Source organism: Cornus florida, unplaced genomic scaffold (genome assembly GCF_030987335.1).
Source record: "Cornus florida cultivar Cherokee Brave unplaced genomic scaffold, ASM3098733v1 CherokeeBrave_3.0.0_Hap2_Chr08, whole genome shotgun sequence".
NCBI lineage: Eukaryota > Viridiplantae > Streptophyta > Magnoliopsida > Cornales > Cornaceae > Cornus > Cornus florida.
In genome coordinates, this window is record NW_026775578.1 from 9,663,674 (window position 1) to 9,684,379 (window position 20,706).

The 20,706-nt window shown below is 33.6% G+C and overlaps 3 protein-coding genes across 3 annotated transcripts; all 3 read right to left on the bottom strand.

Moving 5' to 3' along the window:
* Positions 1 to 3,453: 3,453 nt before the first annotated feature.
* On the bottom strand, positions 3,454 to 3,975 carry LOC132269695 (LOB domain-containing protein 12-like). The gene is made up of 2 exons (XM_059770951.1): positions 3,802 to 3,975; positions 3,454 to 3,666 (listed from the first exon to the last, which is right to left on the bottom strand). The coding sequence occupies exons 1-2, from the start codon at positions 3,961 to 3,963 to the stop codon at positions 3,454 to 3,456; spliced, it is 375 nt and encodes a 124-aa protein (XP_059626934.1). The 5' UTR covers positions 3,964 to 3,975.
* Positions 3,976 to 13,134: 9,159 nt separating this feature from the next.
* Positions 13,135 to 13,719, bottom strand: LOC132269696 (LOB domain-containing protein 12-like). Its single transcript, XM_059770952.1, has 2 exons — positions 13,558 to 13,719; positions 13,135 to 13,422 (listed from the first exon to the last, which is right to left on the bottom strand). The coding sequence occupies exons 1-2, from the start codon at positions 13,717 to 13,719 to the stop codon at positions 13,135 to 13,137; spliced, it is 450 nt and encodes a 149-aa protein (XP_059626935.1).
* A 5,578-nt stretch (positions 13,720 to 19,297) lies between these two features.
* Positions 19,298 to 20,211, bottom strand: LOC132269298 (LOB domain-containing protein 12-like). The gene is made up of 2 exons (XM_059770448.1): positions 19,777 to 20,211; positions 19,298 to 19,643 (listed from the first exon to the last, which is right to left on the bottom strand). The coding sequence occupies exons 1-2, from the start codon at positions 19,933 to 19,935 to the stop codon at positions 19,335 to 19,337; spliced, it is 468 nt and encodes a 155-aa protein (XP_059626431.1). The 5' UTR covers positions 19,936 to 20,211; the 3' UTR covers positions 19,298 to 19,334.
* Between the last annotated feature and the right edge of the window lie 495 nt (positions 20,212 to 20,706).

A 20,706-nucleotide genomic window follows, 5' to 3' on the forward strand; every position in this document is an offset into this window, starting at 1 on the left:
AGTTCTAAACCATGATAGATGTGAGTTGATGAGTGTGTGGATCACATGGGTGATGGGTACCCGTGGCAGGCTAACAGCAAATTTGAAAAATTGAGTACTCTAAATTTTAGACTAGTAAAGTCTATAAAGGCATGGTGGCAGATTCAAAAAAGGTTCAAAAGTATGCTTTTGTGTGTATATATATATATTATAATTGGTGGTATGTATATATAAATATAATATAAATTCTGTCCCTTATTAATAATCTATTTTTTTCTTTTTACATGTCCCAAATTAAGTTTCTATACCTACACCATATGTTTAATAGTACTTGTGTCTCGTGTCAAGGCGCATTCTTGTATGTTTAATATTCGAGAATGTTCATAAACGCATTATCGAATTCGTGAACGGTTCATAAACAAACGAGTCATTTATTATTAGTGTCAACGCTACCGTCTTGTTCACCGCCTTTTCATCTATGGGCGCCGAAAATTTGTATGCAAAATACAATTTCCTTTCATATTGGTGGAGACCACATCTTCCAACTGTTTTTACTATTTCTTGAAACGGTTTATTGCATGGAAATTGAGGGACTTTTTGTAATGAGTCCACACAAAGTTGCAAATGTTGAATGTACATCAAATCAGCCAATCAGGTAACCTAAAAATAGATGATGACCATGGTAAATAAAGAGCACATGTTTAAACCCAGAGGTCTAATAATACTATTTATTAAAGACTTTATGCTCCCCACGTTAATCGAAAGCATATTTTAATGATGTAGTAACTGCAACAACCTATTTCCACTAACGATGGATCCCAACTTTAAATATGCGCGTGGTCATACAGGGACGAATGCGGCGGACGCCTCCACAATTTTTTTATTTTTTTAAAATTAACATTTATTTCCAAAAAAAAACCCTTACATGATTTGTGAATTTTTTATTGTGAAGTTAATAAAAAATAATATTAATTTAGGATCACATATATATATATTATGTAAAAAAATGAACATAATAGTACAAGAGAATTTTTTAATATTTATTCATTTTTTACAAACTAAAAGTACATATATAGATATTTTATTTCCAAAAATATGTGATTTAAAATCCATTAAAAAAATGAACATAATAGTACAAGAGAAATTTTTTATATTTATTCATTTTTTTATATAATATTTTTCACTTTAAATAAATATAAAAAAATTCACATTTAGGAAAAAAAAATAGAGTAAATAATCAAATTTGTTGTATTGGTGGTGTTATTATATTTATGTAAAGTTTGTAATTGGAACAAAAAATTTAGGATAGATAAAAATTGAAGTGTAAATTTAAATTTAATAGATTTTATTTAACAGTAAAATATGACCCAAAAATCAAACAAGAAAATACAACCAATCACGTGAGCAGGAAAAAAAAAAATTTAACAATTAAGCCAAGAGGATAGGTAAACAAAACGTGGCCAATAAACCACTGTGGTTAGCAAAGCCCATAGATATATATATATAAAACACCATATATTTAATAGTAGTTGTGTGGCACATCCTTGTATGTGCTTCTTATATGATAAGATTCTCTTCCCCCTCCCAACTTTCTCCATCTCATTTTTTTGTAAATGTAATAGATAAAAATACTATATGATATATATGTAATTTTCTCTTCTTCTTCTTTGTTTTTAGTTCTTGCGATGTATGTGTATTTTTTTCTCTTTTAATGATACATGTGAATATAGTGTTCATTTTTTTTTTTTTTTGGAACTTTTTTACTATATATATTTTTTAGAATAATGACAAATCTGTATTTGAATCTTGATTGGCGAAATTCCATTTTTTGGCTTGCTGTTTTGCTAAACTATTAGTTGATTGAAAAAAGAAATTTGATCATGCTCATTTTGTCCTCCTGAATTAAATTTTTGGCTCCATCCTGGCATAGTAAATCCATTATTCGATCCAAATACATTTGTGATCCGACTATATTGGTGTACTCGTCGGTAAATATGTCAATTTTATATAAATTTTCAAACTACTATGATTATTTTTTCCCGGTAAATCAAATTACTATGATTCCCCCACCCCGACATGAGCAACGATAAACCTTAGACAGTAGAAAAGAAAGTAGCATGCATTTCATTAGGGAATAGCAAGTTATATATGATGATGTCCAAAGAGACACTCTCAATCTTTAGAAGGTATTGTTGTGGTATTGCATTACATTGGTAAAAGAATCAAAGGTGTGATAGTGTGGAAAGTTATTATTGAAGTTATTAGGAGGGTCAGTCTGTGTGGGCAAGGTGTTAATTAAAAAAAAATTAATGTATCATATACTATAGTATAATTTATTTAAATATTATTTGTAAATATAATATTTATTATAATAATCTATATATATATATTTATATAGTTTAATATCAAGAAAATAAAACTATAAAAGAACCTGATAAAGTCGAGGCTAGAATTTAATTCTATAGCCTTAAGACAGATACGTCCCGCTACGGTGGTAACGGACTCTTCGGCGTCTATCTCCCAAGATACAACGACTTTTCTTCCTTTGGTAGTAGCACTTCAAACCAATGGAATAGGCGAACCGGCTCGGTGTAGTACTCTCTGATGAACTCAGACTCGGAGACCAGGATTGAACCCTAACTCGGAAACCAAGGTTCGAACCCAATCCAAACCAGTTTAGGTTGACCCAAACCAGTGGCTAAACCGAACAAGAAGAATTAGAAGAAGAAATTCAGAAGAAGAGAAGAAGATTTCTGAATTTGGTGTGAAAAGAAATGAACCCAATGATGGGTATTTATAGGCTTGTTGGTGCCTATTCTCAATGGGTGCACCCATAGTCCGAATGGGTGCAACCATTGTTGACCAATCAGAATTAAAAATCTGTTGGTGGTTTTTAATTTGTAAAGGGTGCAACCCTTGGTTCAAAGTTTAAAACTGAATCCTTTTAATTCTGATCCAGCCCAGCCCTTTAATTTCGTCCAGTCCAGCAAGCAAATAACCCAACTCGGCTATTAATTCAGCCCAGTAAACAGGCCAACAAAATAAAATTACCACACAGGCCCATCCTAACTTTGGATAAAAAAGTTAAACCCATTTCACAATCAAGCCCCGCCCGGACCGGGCGGGCGGCGCGCGCGTGTGGTAGTTGGTTCGGATCCAGGCTAGCCTAGGTCCTCCCCTCTTAAAAACTTGGGTGCCCTTGGGCCCAAACCCAAATCCCATACTAGACATATATATACTCAAGGTTGCTTTGCTACTTTTTCGATGTGGGACAAGCATTTCCCACTTTATTCACACCCATTTAGGCTTTATAAATCACTTACTTTGGAGCCAATTTCTCATTCACCCGGAAATGGATTTGAGAAAATAAATATACCACGTTCATCTCCTCGCAGAGAGGAACGCGCTCATCAATAGATTCGCAAAAAATTCTTAGCGGAATCTTTTTAATAATCCTTCCAAAGCTTGCGTTTTCTAATGCCGTTTCCAACACAAGGTAGGGTCTTGGTGCATCTGAATGCAAAGTATCTCTGCTTGAGCCTGTGCAAGCTGCATTTGGAGCTCAGACACTTGATTCTGTAAGCAGGAAATCGCCCCAACGCATCCATACACTGGGTCTCGAACTCTTGCATTTGCTTCATACACTAAACTGCTCACTGCATCTGCTCTCTGATGAACTGGAAGCTCCTGACATGTCAAAGAAAAGAGGGTCGGTCACAGAACAAGCCATAAACAAAAACAAACCTCATGTACGTACTTGCATATATGTGAGATACATATATACTACAAAATTATAATATATATAGGGGATGGGAGAGAGACCTGCAACATCTTGCTAACATTGCTGGCACCAAAGACCTTGTGAACAATGGCAAAACTAAGAGGGTCTTCGGGAGGGAAGTAAGGTGCAAAGATGCAGTCCTCCGCGCAGCGACGCCTCAAAAGCTTGCAGGAAGCACAGGGTGAACTTGCTTGGCCGGCCATATATATCCGTTGGATCAGCAAGAGAGGAAGATAATTAAGGAAGTAAACAGGAGTATCAAACAAGGATTTGTGTTAATTGGTGATCGAGATTGAGTCAGGAATGCCTATTTATAGTAACTATGGGGAAACGTGTTAATTAGGTGGATTCAAATATTGCACTAATTTATGTATTTTTTAAGATATTTTATTTTAATAAATAAATAAACACAGCTCATTATTACCAACCTAGTAAATAGAAATTCATTTCTAAACATTAATTTATATAAAATTTTACAGTTTTAACAAGTGGGAAAAAGTACATGAAATGTACGTGGTTAGATCATCCAGGGTAATTTAGTAGGCTAGGGTCGTCAATGATCGAGTTTCACAACTTTCACGTTTCTTCTCTTTTTGACTCTTCATTTTGGCTTTAATTGTTTCCACACGCATGCACTCTCCTATGAGTTACAGTAACGTACAAGGCATAAATCATCTATCCAATTAAGCTCATTAACTTTCCAACAGCAATTGGGTTGGGCCTTTTGTTGGCTGCCTCTTAAGCTTGTTCGGTCTTTGGGCCGGTTCTTGGGCTTTTCCCTCTCTTTTTTGTTGTATATATCATTTTCCTATTTATATATTTTGATTTACCGGCAAAAACTAAATAGATAAATTTTTACCATTTAAAGACTAGTTTGGAGTCTGAGCGCGCAATAAATTTTAGGGAAAAGAAAGTAGGGTTGAGTCATCATTACTCATGAGTGAATAGTAAACTGGTGTGAAAAAATGTAAAAATCTAACGCGGACCAGGAGAGATGGGCTTGACCGGAATGTTTTGTTGGCGCTCATTAAAACATTACTTGACCTGTTAAAATAAGGGACATTTATTTTATTATTATTATTATTATTATTTTAAAAGGTTAAACAAACTCACACATTCATATATTCATTGAGCTCACATATCTCACCTTTTCTTTAAAGTGGACCAACAAGTGTGATTCCAGACTACTGAGATCAAAGGAAATAATGAGGGTTTAAGTTGTCTCGAAAGTGCATGAGTTTCTTGTTAATGTAGAAAAAATAAACAAATAAAAAGGGTAGTATTGAAGGTTGGACAAAAAAAGTTAATGCTTGAATTTCTTGTGAGGTGTTAAAAAGAAAAATCATTATAAATTTAACTTTTTTCATTTCATGTTTTTTTTTTTTTTTTCTCTGACTATTTCACAGGTTTATTATACAGTAGTTTTCTAATTTTTGTTTCATGTTCGTTTGATTATAATTATTCTCAACTACATTATTAATCCAGGAATAATTTTGTATTCAATTAATTCCCATGCAAAGAGTGACCTTTTCTTCTCTCTTTTTTATTTTTATTTTTTATTGTGCATGAAAACAAATTTTTTTTTATTTTTTATTTTTTATTTTTTTATTACACGGAGACAAGAAACTCACTCACTTTTTCTTTGTCTCTAATGAGCCGTTCAATTATTTTACAATAAAAAAGAGATACCACTAGAATTTGCCCACAATAGAGTGAATTTGAAATTAATTAATTTAAACACGATTCAATATAATTTGATCTAAATGAGATTTTGGATACCATTCATCTGTAAGTGAAAATCCATATCCAACCCATTTTAAATTCATATTCAAAAAATTAAGATCCAATTTCATTAAAATGAACTTTGAATCAAATTTTGGGAATTTTTTTTTTTTTTTTTAATCATTATCAAGAAACTAGCACATCCACTTTACTCATTTGAAAACTCGAATTCTCACCACCTACTCTAGGTGGCAGAGAAGATATCACTGGACCACACGACCTTTGGTCAAATCTCGAAATGAACGCACTCTAATTTGATTCAATTAAAGCGATTGGTATTATGATATATTATGTTAGTCAATTTTTATTTTTATTTTTTTTTACTTTGATAAAAAAAAAAAATGCACTCACATACCTACCAGGGCGGCCTTGAGATTGAAAAAATCTTGAGAATCCCTAGGCAAAATTTAAATGTGAGATTCTCTATACATAAGTTTCACACACCAAAAAAAAAAAAAAAAAAAAGTGTGCAAAATTTTCATAAAAAGTGTGAAATTTTTTTCTTTTTTCTTACCCAGATTCAAATTTTCTTATAGACATAATTGTCAAAAATCTTGAAATCTAAATAACAGGAAACACAATCAACATAAAACTAATCTTTATTATTTTTTTTTATAAGTAACATAAAACTAAACTTAAAAAAAAAAAAAAAAAATTGATTTATTTAGTTATAATTAAGTGTTTTTCTCTAACTTAAGAGTTGAGTCTATTGTGAACGAGAATGGAGAGGTTCAATTGATTTGCTGCATTTGCCTAAAATTTTTTTTTTTGGCCCCTTAAATAATTTGTTGCATTTGGTTTCAATTTTTTATTTATTTTTTGGTGGCCCATCATTCATGTGCCTAGTAATTTTGAGGTCCCGTAATTGATTTGTTGCATTTGGTTACATTTTTTTTTTTTTGGTAGCCCATCATTCATAGGCCTATAAATTTTGAGGCCTCTTAAATTTTGAGACCCTAGGCGATCGCCTTTGTCATCTTGGGTAAGGGTCGGTTCTGGCCTAGCGGTATTAAGCTTCTATTTTCTAAAAGAAAGTCAAAAATTTGAGTTTCAGTAGAAGCACGTGTGCGTGAGTACTAACTAAAAAAAAGTTGAATACATGGCCAAAAGAAAAAAAAAAAAAGAAAAAAAAAAAAAAAAAACTATTTACTTGACAAGCGAATTAACTGAAATTTTTATAGATTTATCATCAACTTCATGCACCTATAAAAAAAAAAAAGTAAATAAATTAGATTTTGCAAGCTTCCAACTTTATATTAAATAAAGTGATTGAAGGAGACTCCAGCATGTTCTCGCATGAAATAATTAATTTAGGATTAATAAAAACAAAATTGTCATAATATAATTGCCCAAATATTCAAATAAATGCAAATCATTTATGTATTGTGTGAAAAGAGAAGATGATTTTAATTGATAAGAAGTAATTGCAGTCGATGAAGTCCCATTTAGTGTTCTAACATTGACAACTCAAACACGACAACAATGAGGTCTAGCACTAGGGCTCTACTCTACACATAGAAAGACTATCAAATCATCGTTAATGGTCTGTTGTACAACACATGATTTATTTGATTTAGCCTACAAAGTCCTCTTTACTGTTCTAACATTGACAACTCAAACATAGACTTTGAACTTCTAATTTTACACTAATCAATAACAGCCATAATTAATTTAGGATTAATAAAAACAAAATATTCATAATATAATTGCCCAAATATTCAAATAAATGCAAATCATTTATGCATTGTGTGAAAAGAGAACATGATTTTAATTGATAAGAAGTAATTGCAGTAGATGAAATATTAAAACAGAGAAGAGAAGAAAACAGAAGGAATACAATACGTAGAATTTTCAGACAACCAGCATATACATGGACTACAGCCCACCTTCCTATATTCATACTGTTGGGATTTATATGTCTTGGCATAACAAATTTCTGTTTGGATTAATTGACATATGTTCCTGACGTTTCTGAAATATTTATGTTTTATACAATTGGTGAATTCAATGTATTATATTTCGATTCATTATGAAATTGATAGTGTCCATGTAATTACAAGAAATATTTATATATATGTATGTGATGGCAATCAATGCATGATATATAAATAGTAATTATAAATTGTTCATAGTCGGTAATTATGGATGGACTCATAATTAATTAAGACTTGAACTGGATCCGCGTTAGGTTGAGATATATTGCGAGAGCCGTCGTATGCAATTACTCCCTATCACCGTCATGGCATTTGACTCTTAAGCATGAGAAAAGTATAGACTCTTTTATTAATTAATAATTACTTTGATTTGTTCGGCGGATTCTTCGGGATCCTTAGACCGACACTTTGGGTAATTATGTAATTAATAGTTAGAGGGTTATATTTTCAATATTTGCATCATTGCTACTTGTATTTATTTTGTATTGATTATGGTTGATCACAAAGTAAATTCGAAGGCCTTCGTGTGTTTTTAGACAAAATGATTTATTATATATTTATTTATTTAAATTATTATTTTTGTCAAACAAATGTTTTATTGTGATCGAGTCAGAAATAATCAGAGGTACCAAAATAGATATATTAATTAAGTAGTCGGATTGATGGCTTTATTTATCCGATAACTAATTATGCATAGAGGGGTCAAAGCGCAATATTGACTTAGAGGTTATTTATTATTTAATTGGAGTTCAATTAATTTCTTTTAGTGGGGTAGAAATTAATTTATGAATTAATTGAATTGGGTCCATGGATCGGGCCAATTATTAATTCATTGTAGCCAATAAAATAATAGGCCCAATGGATTCTCACTCATAGCCCAACTTGATATTGGAATCATATTAGATTTGAGACATATGAATTAGAGATGGAGAAGAATTTGTTGTTTCCTTTTCTTTACCTTTATGTTGCCTATAAATATACATGGTCTATGTATATTTTGGGTGTGATTTTATGAGAAGGAAAAAGGAATAAATTTTCTCTCTCTAGAAAATTAGGATTTATGTTCTCATCTAATGGAGGCTCCCACAAGCCTAGTTTCCAAGGTCATTCATAGGGGCATATGAGTGATTCCTAAAGGCAAAATAATTACCAAGAAGATGGAGATCCAAGGAGAAGGCATCTTGCTAAGGGATTTACAATAAGTGAGAACATTCACTTTAGAGGAAAGTTTTAAAGGTTTACTCAGACTTTTGATATAAATATTCAATCCATTAATTGAATGATACATCATATTTTTATTTTTGCATAAAACTTGTCTCTATGTGATGAATCAAGATCTATAAATCAAAATGTTTTTAAAAACTTGCATGTTTCCCAACACATACAATGACTTGTCTTCCGATTTTCAAAGTCCCATTTACTGTTCTAACATTGACAACTCAAACACGACAATAATGAGGTCTAGCACTAGGACTCTACCGAACACATAGAAAGACTATCAAGTCATCGTTAATGGTCTGATGTGCAACACATGATTTATTCAACGTTTCGCCTACAAAGTCCTCTTTAGTGTTCTAACATTAACAACTCAAACATGGACTTTGAACTTCTAATTTTGCACTAATCAGTAACAGCCATCATTCATTGTAGACTTTTTATTTTTCATTTCAACATTTTAACACGGGTCCGGTGTTAATATGGAAATTGCCGGACAGATATGGATTTAATTTGCCGAGGCTTGAGAGCTCGCCGTTGCTTGAGGGCTCGTCGGATTGAGCTTAGTCGTGGTTGCTTCGAGCTATGCGGTTGGGTCGGTCGAAATTAGGTCCGGTGTTGTTCTGCTCTGGTTTTGATCTGCCTGAACTTCCTCTGTCGTCTTCGTTTAAGCTTTTCCGGTTGTCAATGGAGCGTACACTGTTGGTGTATATATAAGTATACATATTCAGGCCATAGAAACCACAAATTCAAACATGTTTCACGGCCGAAAGCTTTGCCGTCGCCGTCAGACCGCCGTCCGCCGTTCTGTTCATCCATGTTCACTGCCAATTCTGTTATTTTTATTCTTGTTGGCCGGTTCTGTCCATCCGCGCTTCTTGCCGTTCAGACCTTCATCATCGCCATCTTCCTTGCTTCTCTTCGACGACCTCACCGCAGTTCGGTTTCTTCTTCATGCTCACTAGTCTTTAATGGAGTTCTTCACAACAAAAGTGACCTTTACCACCGTTTTTTTCTATCACAAAAAGCTAATTTTTCGTTGCTAAAAGTTTTTAATGATGAAAAATCATTCGTCAATATTTCGTTGCTATATAATCATCTCGGTTGATCTATAGTGACAAATGAGAATTTTGTCACTATTGCCTTCGCTTTTAGTAACAAAAAAATTTGCGTTATTGCATGATTTTTAGTGACTATACTTTTCTCTGCTTGTCTTTTAGTGACAAAAATGTTGAACATTTTCATCACTATTGCATGACTTTTACCGACTACACTTTTCGTCACATCTTCATGACTTTTACCGACCACACTTTTCGTCACATCTGCTTGCCTTTTAGTAACTAAAATGTTTGTCCCATTTTATGGGCATTAGCAACGAAGTTTCGTCACTAACTTACCTAATGACAAATGTCTTTCGTTACTAAAAACCAATTTTTGCTTACTTTCTAAATTTCTTATCGTTTTTACTAATATTAAAAAAAATGTCCAAATAGAAACACAGGTCCACACATTTCAAACTCTATATAGCAACCCAAATTTGAACATAACATTAAATTTTATTATGAAATACATAATAATTTTGAGTTCAAATACAAAATTAACATAAATTTTAATAAATTTTTATATTTGTTCAATTCTAAGTCAAAATATATCCTAAATTTTCAATTGTCTGATACAAAACATCAAACTAAAACATAAAAGTAAATTCCCAACTCTCCTTCTATGGCAGCACCTCAAAGTTCCCTTATCACTAGTCTTCTTGAATCTTAAAATTCTTCAAACTGTTTTTGTGGCTTTATGCACTTCGCCTTTGAATACAGAAATTCCGCACGAAGCCACTCTAGTAGCTGCAAAAAAAATGAATTTTTTTTTTTTCACTAAATGGAACAATGGGGACTGTGAAAGTCAAACATAAAAATTAAATACTACTCTCTAAGCAATTAATCTTGATTAAAATGAATTTCTTCAAAGAGATACACATTATCAACATAAAAAATGAATAAAATATAACAAATACAAAAATTATTTATCTAAGTCATCATCTCAGCAAGTTCTCGGAAGTAGCCTCATTGTTAGGATTGCCCACTACTCACATTGAATTTCAGTTTGCACCACCTGAGTTTCGTGAGTAAAAACAGACAATTGAATTATTAATTCTGTATAACAAACAATAAAGGAAAAAATATCACACAATAGACTTACAGGAAAGTTAGTCCTAATACATGAAAGATAGTCCTAATCTAATTTTATTAAATAAGCCAATTGTTGATAGAAGACTACAAAAATATATAACAAAAAAAATACACAACTTAGCAAAGGGCAAAGAAGGAAATAAAACAAGAGTGATGTAGTAGTGGCTTAAGTTAATCCAACAAAGATTAAATAATAAAATAAAATAAAAAAGGAAACTACAAGAGGAAACATTTGGAACTAAAAAAAAGACACATCAGCTGTAAATATAAGCTGACAAAAAACCCTCTCCTACATATATATTTTGAATAGAATACAAAATATAAAAGGAAAAGAAAGTAGTTGGTACACCAAAACTTATTACCCTTTGGACTCATATAACTGTGTGCGCGTGTATTTTATATACAAAGAGGGTTTTTTGTTTTTTTTTTTCCTTAAAGTGATCTGCATTTATGCATTGCCACAATTATGAAATTATGATGCTTGCAGCAATGGTGAACTTAAACCAACAATATCAACAAAGTCAACTTAGTGATTTTATTTCTTAATCACTTTCTTTATTTTCTAATTAATGTAAGAAAAAGGATTCCATGTCATTCTTTTCTTTTCTTTTTTATCCTGTTGCATAAAATATCAGGTTATTTGTTTAGTGAATTGGAGAAGCTACATGAAAATATCAAGACACAAACCTTACATTGAAAAAGACCTCTAAGTTAGAAAAATAGACCAAGCATAGCAAGATTCAGTGCTTTAGCACTAGTGTAGTTACCATGCGCATGAAGTCAACAAGGAGAGGACAAAATATTGACTAACAATAAATTTAGCCCAAAACTTGGTAAGATTTCTATTCAGTGGTCAACTTTTTGGTAACAACATTTACTAGTGGATCTTCAACTTCAAGAGAAAGCAGCAATGGAATATATAAAGGGTTAGCAAGTAACTCGTCTCCAAGGTTTTGCAATTAACTAAGAATATTTGTATCATCAGCATTTTTAAAGCACTTGCTCCACACAATAAGAGTGTTATTGGAGCAGTTCCATCATATTACTGTGCTATGTTCCTAATTTAGGTTGATCTTCATCAACACTACAAAGTTCACAAGTCCGTAATGTGATACTCCTTATTTTAGACTGCTAGACATTCTGTCAAACAGTTGGTGGATAAAAAAAAATAATAATAATAATTAACTAATCAATTCAAAATTTCACTTTCAATGGATGGAGACATTCTGTCAAACAGCTTGTGGATTAAAAAATAAAAATAATAATAATCAATTCAAAAGTGCACTTTCAATGGAGATATATATATATATACCCTTTGCCACTTCGCCTTTTTGGGGACATCGGCTGTGAAATTGTGTGTTTGGCCTTAGTATGTAATCGGCTACTAAAGTTTGAACATATTAATACTGACAAGTTTTTTGTTTTGTTTTGTTTTTTCTTAGACAAACAACTACGAGGTTTGTACATGCTCCTTATTTTAGACCGCTAGGGTTTTACAACTGTAAAACTTTGGGCTGATTATTGTAATCCTGCTACTGCGGTTCCACTATTGTATAGTTACACTTTTATAAAATTATAAATTTAACCTTTCAAAAAAAAACTCTAAAATAAATACAAATGTACCTCCAGAATCCACATGGAACTCATATTCGGCCACGCTCTTGATCACGTTTTCAGGCAGCGGCATTGAAGACGTACTTATGGATTGGGAGTTGGAGGTTGGGCGATCTTTGTTAGTTGTCGAATAGGGACTGATATGGGTTTGTTGAGGGGTGGATTGGTTGAGAGGGAAGCCTGGGCGGTGGTGGAGGCGGTGTTAGGGTTTGAGAGGGTGACGGTAGGGTTTTGGGAGGAGAAAATGTGATGAGGTTGTAAACACGATATTTTTTAAAAAACTTTGAGCTCAAGTGGCGGGCTAAGGCAAAATACTAATAACCACGTCAATAAAAAAGACACATTATTGTGCTAAAATAGTGACGAATTATTTTTTAAGATTTAGCCCCAACAAAAAATTTCCATCCAAAACTTTTTGATAACTGCGGGAAAGCCTGTCGAGTTTCTCGCCGAGCCCCAACTACTATGATTTTTTTTTCCCGGTAAATCAAATTACTATGATTCCCCCACCCCCACATGAGCAACGATAAACCTAACTTTCGAGGGTCCAACGAGACAGTAGAAAAGAAAGTAGCATGCATTTCATTAGGGAATAGCAAGTTATATATGATGATGTCCAAAGAGACACTCTCAATCTTTAGAAGGTATTGTTGTGGTATTGCATTACATTGGTAGAAGAATCAAATGTGTGATAGTGTGGAAAGTTATTAGGAGGATCAGTCCGTATGGGCAATGTAGGGTCTTGGTGCATCTGAATGCAAAGCATCTCTGCTTGAGCCTGTGCAAGCTGCATTTGGAGCTCGGACACTTGATTCTGTAAGCAGGAAATCGCCCCAACGCATCCATACACCGGGTCTCGAACTCTTGCATTTGCTTCATATGCTAAACTGCTCACTGCATCTGCTCTCTGATGAACTGGAAGCTCCTGACATGTCAAAGAAAAGAGGGTCGGTCACAGAACAATCCATAAACAAAAACAAACCTCATGTACGTACTTGCATATATGTGAGATACATATATACTACAAAATTATAATATATATAGGGGATGGGAGAGAGACCTGCAACATCTTGCTAACATTGCTGGCACCAAAGACCTTGTGAACAATGGCAAAACTAAGAGGGTCTTCGGGAGGGAAGTAAGGTGCAAAGATGCAGTCCTCCGCGCAGCGCCGCCTCAAAAGCTTGCAGGAAGCACAGGGTGAACTTGCTCGGCCGGTCATATATATCCGTTGGATCAGCAAGAGAGGAAGATAATTAAGGAAGTTAACAGGAGCATCAAACAAGGATTTGTGTCTAGGGGTGGCAATTTTTATCGCCCCGTCCTGTCCCGTCAATAACGAGATATGGGAACAAATTTTATACCGTCGGGGCGGGATACGAATTCTTAACCCGCCACGGGTCGCGGGGCGGAGACGGGTTCTGTTAAATACCCGTCCAGCCTTATATACATTTTTAAATTATATATATATATATATTATAAGTTAACCCTAAAGCCTAAAGTGCAAAACACTCTACCGCCTCACTCCTCAGTGTCCAAAGACCAGTTCTCTCTAAGGTATAACCTCTCTCATCGCTTGTTGCAGGAACCAAACAAAACTTCTATTTCTAACCTCTCATCTCCTTCAACACCCAACTCGCCTGCAACTGAATTGCCTCCAAGTTATACAGTCTATTTTTTTTCACCTGCGCAAACGATCTCGTGGATCTATATCAAAAATTTGCAGGCGAGTTTGGTCTATATTTTTTCATCCCTCACGGCCTCACTCTTCATCTCTTTCTTCTATAGTTTTTTTCGTAATTTAATTGAAATTTTCAAAAAATTCCTTTATAAATCTTTTGGGTCGGGTTATCTATATTTTTATATATTCAATATTCTTTCTCTGCCATTTTAGGGATTTTTATTTCTTTCTCTAATTTGAAAATCGATGTTCCCTCTGCCATTTTAGGAATTTTTGGTGAATAACGTTCTCTTTAGGGTTATTTATATTTCTATATATTCATTTTTTTTTCTCTCAGCCATTTTAGGGATTTTTGGTGAATGATGTTATCTCTGCCATGAGCTGTGATCTGAAATCATTGTATAGTAATGGGCTGGACGGGGCAGGCACGGGCATAGGTATCTCCCAAAGGGGCGGGGATGGATGGTAAATTTCAACCCGTCCCGGAACACGGGCGGGGATGAATTTGTTATTAATCTGACGGGGCGAGTATGGATTTAGACAAATCTGCTCCAAACTCGTTCCGTTCCCATCCCTATAATTGTGTTGGTGATCGAGATTGAGTTAGGAATGCCTATTTATAGTAACTATGGGGAAACGTGTTAATTAGGTGGATTCAAATATTACACTAATTTATGTATTTTTAAAGATATTTTATTTTAATAAATAAATAAACACGGCTCATTATTACCAACCTAGTTAGCAATGATAGAACTTGATTTCTAAACATTAATTTATATAAAATTTTACAGTTATAACAAGTGGGAAAAAGTACATGAAATGTACGTGGTTAGATCATCAAGGGTAATTTAGTAGGCTAGGGTCGTGCATGGTCGAGTTTCACAACTTTCACGTTTCATCTCTTTTGACTCTTGATATTGGCTTTAATTATTTCCACACGCATGCACTCTCCTATGAGTTACAGTAACAAGGCTTAAATCATCTATCCAATTAAGCTCATTAACTTTCCAACAGCAATTGGGTTGGGCCTTTTGTTGGCTGCCTCTTAAGCTTGTTCGGTCTTTGGGCCGGTTCTTGGGCTTTGCCCTCTTTTTTTGTTGTATATATCATTTTCCTATTTATATATTTTGATTTACCGGCAAAAAATAAATAGATAAATTTTTATTATTTAAAGACTAGTTTGGAGTATGAGCGCGCAATAAATTTTAGGGAAAAGAAAGTAGGGTTGAGTCATCATTACTCATGAGTGAATAGTAAACTGGTGTGAAAAGATGCAAAAACCTAACACGGACCCTGACCCTGGTCCGTGTTACCATCAAAAACATTACTTGACCTGTTAAAATAAGGGACATTTATTTTATTATTATTATTATTTTAAAAGGTTAAACAAACTGACACATTCATGCATTTACTGAGTTCAAACATCTTACCTTTCCTTTAAAGTGGACCAACAAGTGTGACTCCAAAGTACTTGAGATCAAAGGAAATAATCGAGTTGTCTCAAAAACAAATAGGTGCATGAGTTTCTCATTAATGAAGAAAAAATAAACAAATAAAAAGGGTAGTATGGTATATCCCATCAAGTCGATCTGGAAGGTTGAATGTTTAGGTTCCATTAAGGACAAAAAAAGTTAATGCTTGAATTTCTTGAGGTGTTAAAAAGAAAAATCATTACAAATTTAACTTTTTCCATTTCACGGTTTTTTTTTTTTTTTTTCCCCTGAATATTTCACAGGTTTATTATACAGTAGTTTTCCAATTTTTGTTTCATGTTCGTTTGATTATAATTATTCTCAACTACATTATTAATCCAGGAATAATTTTGTATTTAATTAATTCCCATGCAAAGAGTGACCTTTTCTTCTCTTTTCTTTTTTTATTGTGCATGAAAACAATTTTTTTTATTATTATTACACGGAGACAAGAAACTCACACTGACTTTTTCTTTGTCTCTAATGAGCCTTTCAATTATTTTACAATAAAGAAGAGAGACCACTAGAATTTGCCCAAAATAGAGTGAATTTGAAATTAATTAATTTAAACACGATTCAATATAATTTGATCTAAATGAGATTTTGGATAACATTCATCTGTAAGTGAAAATCCATATCCAACCCATTTTGAAATCATATTTAAAAAATTAAGATCCAATTTCATTAAAATGAACTTTGAATCAAATTTCGGGAATTTTTTTTTTTTAATCATTATCAAGAAACTAACACATCCACTTTACTCATTTGAAGACTCGAATTCTCACCACCCGCTCTGGGAGGTAGGAAAGATATCACTGAATTACAAGGCCCTTGGTCAAATCTTGAAATAAACGCACGGTAATTTGATGCAATTAAAACGCTTGGTATTATGGTATATCATGTTAGTCAAAAAATTTTATTTTTTATACTTTAATAAAAAAAAATACACTCACATACCTATTTACCCACACTTTTTGTTCGCGCTCAAGCTCGAACATCTTCCCCCTCCTCTTTAAGAATAGGAAGGTTAAACCATTCGACCATATAGCCATTGGTAAGATCCACATAGCCCCATTGCAAATAGCTGGTCCTTAACACCCCGGATATGCAAATTCCATTTTGAGTTAGGCCCTCTTCGACAATTTCACTGGCAGCAGATTTTTAGTCAAGCTGAAAGTCTTAGCAAGCTTGGGCTATTATTGAATATATTATCCAGCCCAGGCCTAATTTTCAAGCATGTGTCAGCATTCGTTTAATGTGGCAGAGATAATGCACAAAATTAAACCAGTTCGTTTTATGGTTATAATGTTGGGTTTCTAATTTCACAGGTTAATTTTGCACTTGATTTGAAATATTTGATAGTTCCACATTAAAAATAAATTAAATTTCTATGCATCTTTCGCTAATGATCTGGTAAATTTCATATTTGATCATAAAATGTGTCAATGCGCACATTCAATCTTATTGATGTCAAATTTAAGTCTGTCAATCAATATTTTTTTGATCAATTTTATTTATACTATGTTCGATAGCATAAAATTGGTCCCTTAATCCATTTCATTTTCTGCTTTCAATATCTTAAATTAATTTCTTAGCATTTGACCATCAATATTTTGGTAAATTAGAGTAACCATTTACTAAAAAGGTAGTAGTAAGATATAAACGAAATTAATACACCACCATCTTCAAATAATTTTGATCGCTTAACCTAGTGTCCTCATCTTTATGTTTGGTTTCACCCTTTTTTTTTTTTTTTTGGGTGATATATGGTGGAGGATTAACTACATATATCTATATGGTTGTATGTGAAAACTATTTCCAGACTAATACGAAAAAAATTACATATACACGAAGTTAGAGTATTTTTTTACAATCGATCACACGAAGTCACAGTTTTCAAATTTTAAGTAGATAAATTTTTTAAAATTATTGTGCATTATTTTGATATTTGAAAATGACTTCGTATGACTATAGAAAGGGTCCCACACTTTATGTGTATACAATTTTCCCTTATAAAATTTTTTTTTTTTTTTTAAAAAAAGGCAAGGAGAAATGGCCAGAACAAAGGGGAAGGAAAAAAAATATGAAAAATAAGGAAAAATTTCTAACATATATATTCAAAAAAAGTGACTCGTCTAGGGTTTCGCTGACTTTGAAGGGACGTCGCGTGAAGTTGAAAAAATTAACAGGAGACTAAGAGTCCATTATAATTCACGATACAAGGGACTCTCCTTCTCTCTCTCTCTCTCTCTATATATATTATACATACATGTGTGGGGTAAATCTATTTAGATGTCCTGTCTTAGGGCCGGAGGTAATATTTAGTATTTACATACAAAATGGTAGAAATTGTACGGTAGAATCCATACTCCAACTACTTTTACCATTTGTTGGAACGGCTTGTATGACATAAACCAGATTGCATGGTGGTTTAGGGGCATACCTAACCAGTAAACTTTTGTAAACGGTCCATACAAAAAGTTGCTAGTGTTGAATATAGAGAGAGAGAGAGAGAGCTAGGTTGAATTTTTCAAACAAAGATATATATATATATATATATATATTCTTCATGTAATCATAATTCACATTATCAATCATTTGTACATGAAGAATCAAGAAATCTAGACGTTGTGGTGCTTTGAATACATCTTGATAGACCATATGAATCAAGAGTGTGATCGATCACATGTTTCAAATCAAGATCTAATTGTTAAAGTCTTTAAGTTTGACTTAAATTATGGACCCTCGTTAATCAAAAGCATATTGTAATGATGTAATTGCTCCCTTAAAACATTACACTAACGATTGACGCAAGACTTAGCTGTATAAGTATGTGTTTGTATGTATGTATATATATATATATATATATATATATATATATATGACCAATGGATCCCAACTTTAAATATGATCATGGTGATATAATTATGATATCATGAATTGCAGTCTTGGATTCATTCTTCGAAACGAGGAGTACATTTGTCCAATGTAGGAGGCACACAAATACACCAGCGGTGCAAAAATTCACTTGAGATTATTCAGGAAAAAAATAAAAATAACACTGGAGATTAATTATAGGGCTCGTGTAGTATCACTCCAATAAGACCCCTCTCTCTCTATCTCACACACAAGTGCGAGATCTAATACACAAGCTAATTGACTAGCCATTTCAGGTCCCAAAGCATTGCATCCAACATATGCATGTGAATCGGCAAGTCATTTTGGCTGGCCAATTTTGCCTGAGAATCATGGCCCTCAACTTATTCCATCACTCCTACTACCTTTTGCAGAAGAATATACTCGGTGTTCTGGGCGCAGTCCATTAAAACAGTCCATTTCCCACGCTTGCGCTACACGCTTGGTGCTGATGTGTCCGGTGCACCGAACACACTGAATACCTTCTCCTTTTGCAGAGAGGTGTATATATTTTCATTGATGAAAATTGACAAATACCTTCTCTCTTGTTATCATTTTCTATTTTGTTATAAAAAGAGGCTTAGGTCCCATTATTTGATCCAAGGCCATTGAAAAATTTCAAGATTTTGAGGCTTCCAAATTAGTATGACTTTTTCCATCCTATGACATGAAATCCTACTTGGTGTAAATGAAGAAAGAAGCAAGGATAAACCCTAATTTAGAGGGTGAAAAGAGACACTAGCATGCATTTCATTAGGGAATAGCAAATTATGTCCATAGAGACTCTCTCTTTAGAGGGTCTTGGATTACATTGCTAGAAGAAGCAAAGCTGAGATACTGTGGAAGGTTATTATTGAAGTTATTAGGATCAATCTGTATCGGCAAGGTAGGGTCTTGCTGCATCTGAATGCAAAGTATCTCTGCTTGAGCCACTGCAAGCTGCATTTGGAGATCAGAAACTTGATTCTGTAGGTAGGAAATCGCCCCAACGCATCCATACACCGGGTCTCGAACTCTTGCATTTGCTTCATACACTAAGCTGCTCACTGCATCTGCTCTCTGATGAACTGGAAGCTCCTGCCATGTCAAACAATGACAGTTACACAGCATGCCACAAACAAAAACCTCATTTGTGTGAGATACAAAATTACATGGATATACATATACATATACATATACATATACATATATAGAGAGGATCAAGAAAGACCTGCAACATCTTGCTAATATTGCTGGCACCAAACACCTTGTGAACAATGGCGAACTTATGAGGATCATCGGGACGGAAGAAAGGTGCAAAGATGCAGTCCTTGGCGCAGCGACGTCTCAACAGCTTGCAGGAAGCACAGGGTGAACTTCCTCCAGCCATTTCCCTTTCAGGGACAACCTGGGAAAAAGGGACTTTTCTTTTGGTGGAAGAGGAGAGGAAGATAAGGGAGTTTAGAACTACTAAACAAAGTGCAGTGCTGGTAAGAATGAGCGGAATGCCTATTTATAGCAACTAATGCGGTTTCGGGTATTTATTTTTTAAGTTAGTTCATTTTAACAAATAAAAAAAGATAATTCAAAGCACCATTTTCGGAAAAGAAGAAATTATTATCTGGAATCATTGACCAATCAGTATTTGACACCAAAGTAAAAAATTAAATAAAACTTAAAATATTTCTTATACATTTACATAGGTGTCAAATAATAATTAGTCCGAAATCATATAATAATTTCTCAAAAGGAAGAAATTGGGATGTATAATGCAAGAGCTGCTTTCTAAACCCTTCTAATCATAGTTATAGCACGTGGGAACAAATGTTTCTTGTGGCTTTCAAGGGTACTTTAGTAATTACATCTTGTGGGAAGACCACCGGAAGAGCTCAAGGTTGACCACAGGCTAGGCGTGCGATCGAGTTTCACGTTTCGCTTTATTACTTTATTTATTTCCACGAGAGTTGCAGAAGAGAAAGCAAAGCAACAAAAAAAAAATTAATTTTTTTTTTATTTAATGATTAGTTTATAATTTAGACTAAGAGCTATAAATTCTATAGGGAAAAGAAAGTAGAGTAGGGTTGAGTGAACGGTAAAAACTGGTGTTAAACGATGCAGAGACCTAACCCGGACCGAGAGAGATGGGTTCAACGTGAATGTT

Coding starts and splice junctions, on each gene's coding strand:
- LOC132269695 (XM_059770951.1), bottom strand. CDS start 3,963: ATGGCCGGCCAAGCAAGTTCACCCTGTGCTTCCTGCAAGCTTTTGAGG. Junction 3,667..3,801: donor ATGTTAGCAAGATGTTGCAG/GTCTCTCTCCCA, acceptor TTGACATGTCAG/GAGCTTCCAGTTCATCAGAG.
- LOC132269696 (XM_059770952.1), bottom strand. CDS start 13,719: ATGACCGGCCGAGCAAGTTCACCCTGTGCTTCCTGCAAGCTTTTGAGG. Junction 13,423..13,557: donor ATGTTAGCAAGATGTTGCAG/GTCTCTCTCCCA, acceptor TTGACATGTCAG/GAGCTTCCAGTTCATCAGAG.
- LOC132269298 (XM_059770448.1), bottom strand. CDS start 19,935: ATGGCTGGAGGAAGTTCACCCTGTGCTTCCTGCAAGCTGTTGAGACGT. Junction 19,644..19,776: donor ATATTAGCAAGATGTTGCAG/GTCTTTCTTGAT, acceptor TTGACATGGCAG/GAGCTTCCAGTTCATCAGAG.